Source organism: Marmota monax, unplaced genomic scaffold (assembly GCF_021218885.2).
Source record: "Marmota monax isolate L192 unplaced genomic scaffold, Marmota_monax_Labrador192_F-V1.1 WCK01_AAM20220418_F8-fsc00107, whole genome shotgun sequence".
Classification (NCBI taxonomy): Eukaryota; Metazoa; Chordata; class Mammalia; order Rodentia; family Sciuridae; genus Marmota; species Marmota monax.
In genome coordinates, this window is record NW_026693761.1 from 4852884 (window position 1) to 4854878 (window position 1995).

General features: G+C 49.8%; 1 protein-coding gene across 1 annotated transcript; it reads left to right on the forward strand.

Annotated features, from left to right (window-relative positions):
• The first annotated feature begins 313 nt into the window (after positions 1–313).
• Positions 314–1564, forward strand: LOC124103938 (testis-expressed protein 38-like). The gene is made up of 2 exons (XM_046460614.2): positions 314–350; positions 867–1564. The coding sequence occupies exons 1-2, from the start codon at positions 314–316 to the stop codon at positions 1439–1441; spliced, it is 612 nt and encodes a 203-aa protein (XP_046316570.1). The 3' UTR covers positions 1442–1564.
• Positions 1565–1995: the final 431 nt, after the last annotated feature.

Here is a 1995-nt window from a genome sequence, read left to right on the forward strand (position 1 = left end):
GGAGTAAGGACCCTTTCCTGGGGGCTTCCTGTGAGTTCACCACACAAAGTTGGGAATAGACAATTCTATGGTGGACCAGTCTTTCATGGAAGACAACATGCTCATGAGATGTCATAAGATGGAGTCCCTTATTCCATCAACTGCCAACCACTCTACAAGCACCAGCCCAAGAATTCCTGAGGCTCAGAACCCGGTGATCTCATCTTTAGAGAACAATGGGACTGGGACCTTCTGGGGACTCCCATTGGTGGGCAGAGTAGTGGGTGAGTTCACTCTTTGCAGAGCTATAGTCCTGGTAACCAGAGTGAACTTTATGGATTCACGAAAGGAGGACCTGGGCCTCCCTGGCCGTAAGTACACCCAGACCTTTTGAGTGTGAGCGACAAACTTTCAGGGAAGACCCTTTGCATGGATGGGGTGGTGGCTGCCTGAATGGAATGCTATTTAGTTAAGAGACAGACTCCTCTAGGAAACTAAGGACTCCTTGAAGGCAGAGACCATGTTCTGCCCAAGCAGAAAAGATACAATTGAGGTCCTTGCCCTTAGTGAGGCTTCTCGGTCTGAATGACTGCATGGGTCCTGGACTGGGAGCCAGAAGGCCTGTCTTGAGTCTGGGCAGGTCTGGCCACTCTACACCTAGTGTTCCTTATCTGAAAAAGGCTAATGGGGTCTCTTATGTGCCCTGCAAATATAGCTTTGACTGAATCAGGAAATTATTAGGCATGTCTTTGAGAAGGGTGGGAAGGAATGAGAGGAAGAATGAGCCAAATCCAGGAGAGCAATGAGAAACAGTTCAGGTCCCAAGTTAGAGCTGTCAGTCATCTTGCCTCTTTTCTTTTCTTTTCTTTTTTTTTTTACTGCCTCAGCATGGGTCCCATGGTACTTCGGGTTGTTGGGGCTCTGCACCGTGATAACTGGTGGCTGCATGCTCTTACTCCACTGGAGGAAGAACCTGCGGAGGAGACAGCGTGCCCAGCAGTGGGTGGAGGTGATGAAAGCTGCCACCTTCAGTTATAGTCCACTGCTCTACTGGGTCAACAAACGATGCAGATATGGCATGACGGCGGCCATCAGAATAGACCCTCCCCGGGCTGTTGCCTATACTGATATTCAACTCGAAATTCCGGATCTTCCATCAGAGCCGCACCCCCGTGAAGACAGGCGTCATGCCTTCAGAGGCAGCAGCCCCGAGGCAGAAGACCCTGTTCCCCTCCAACCTGCTCTGGTGGTCCCACAGCAGCCCTCACCTAAGGGGATGCCAGAGCTCCAGACCCCATCGCCCTTCCCGATTGTCTTTCCAGATATCCCCTCTGCCCCTCTCCTCAGCACCCTGAACTTTCCTCACATGCTGTCCCACTGGGCCTCCTACCCCTTTCTCAAGGCTCCTGAAAGGCAAGTCCACTTCTATTCCCTTTCCGCACTGGCCCAAGGGGTGAACTGACCCAATGTATAGGCTTTTACTTCAGGGTTGAAGCCTACTGTCACTGAAAGTGAGAGCTTCAGGGGCCAGGTATTAGAAAAAGGAGTCAAAGTCAAGCCTGTGATCCTGATACACAGGTCATAACCCATATAGATGTTACATAGTAAAGTTTTTTTGAAAAATCAGAATCATTTGCGTCTCATTTGCCAGTAAGAAGGCAACGTCCTTCCCCAGTGTGATGGTGGCACAAGTCTCACCAATACAATGGGAACTGGAGGCTGGCTCTGAAGAGACACATTGAGCCAATACTTGTGGATAAACTCAATTTCCTCCATCAAGTATTCAATGTGTTCAAGACCCTGGGCTAGGTCCCCAAAGGCACTGCTCTTCTGCAGGATGGGAAGTAAAATTGCCACAAAAGTAACGGTTGTCAATGGCACATGGCTACAGCAGTCCGCAGTGGCTATGCCACTGGCCAAGCAAGTCATCATGAGGTCAGTGAACCACACCACACTATTTGCTGACTGGGTGATATCTATGATGTATCGATTCTTAGCTGGTTTTTCTCTACATTA

Bases quoted from the DNA above. Each gene is read 5' to 3' on its own strand.
- LOC124103938 (XM_046460614.2), top strand. From the start codon at position 314: ATGGATTCACGAAAGGAGGACCTGGGCCTCCCTGGCC. The intron at 351-866 runs GTAAGTACACCC...TTACTGCCTCAG, and splicing joins GGACCTGGGCCTCCCTGGCC to CATGGGTCCCATGGTACTTC.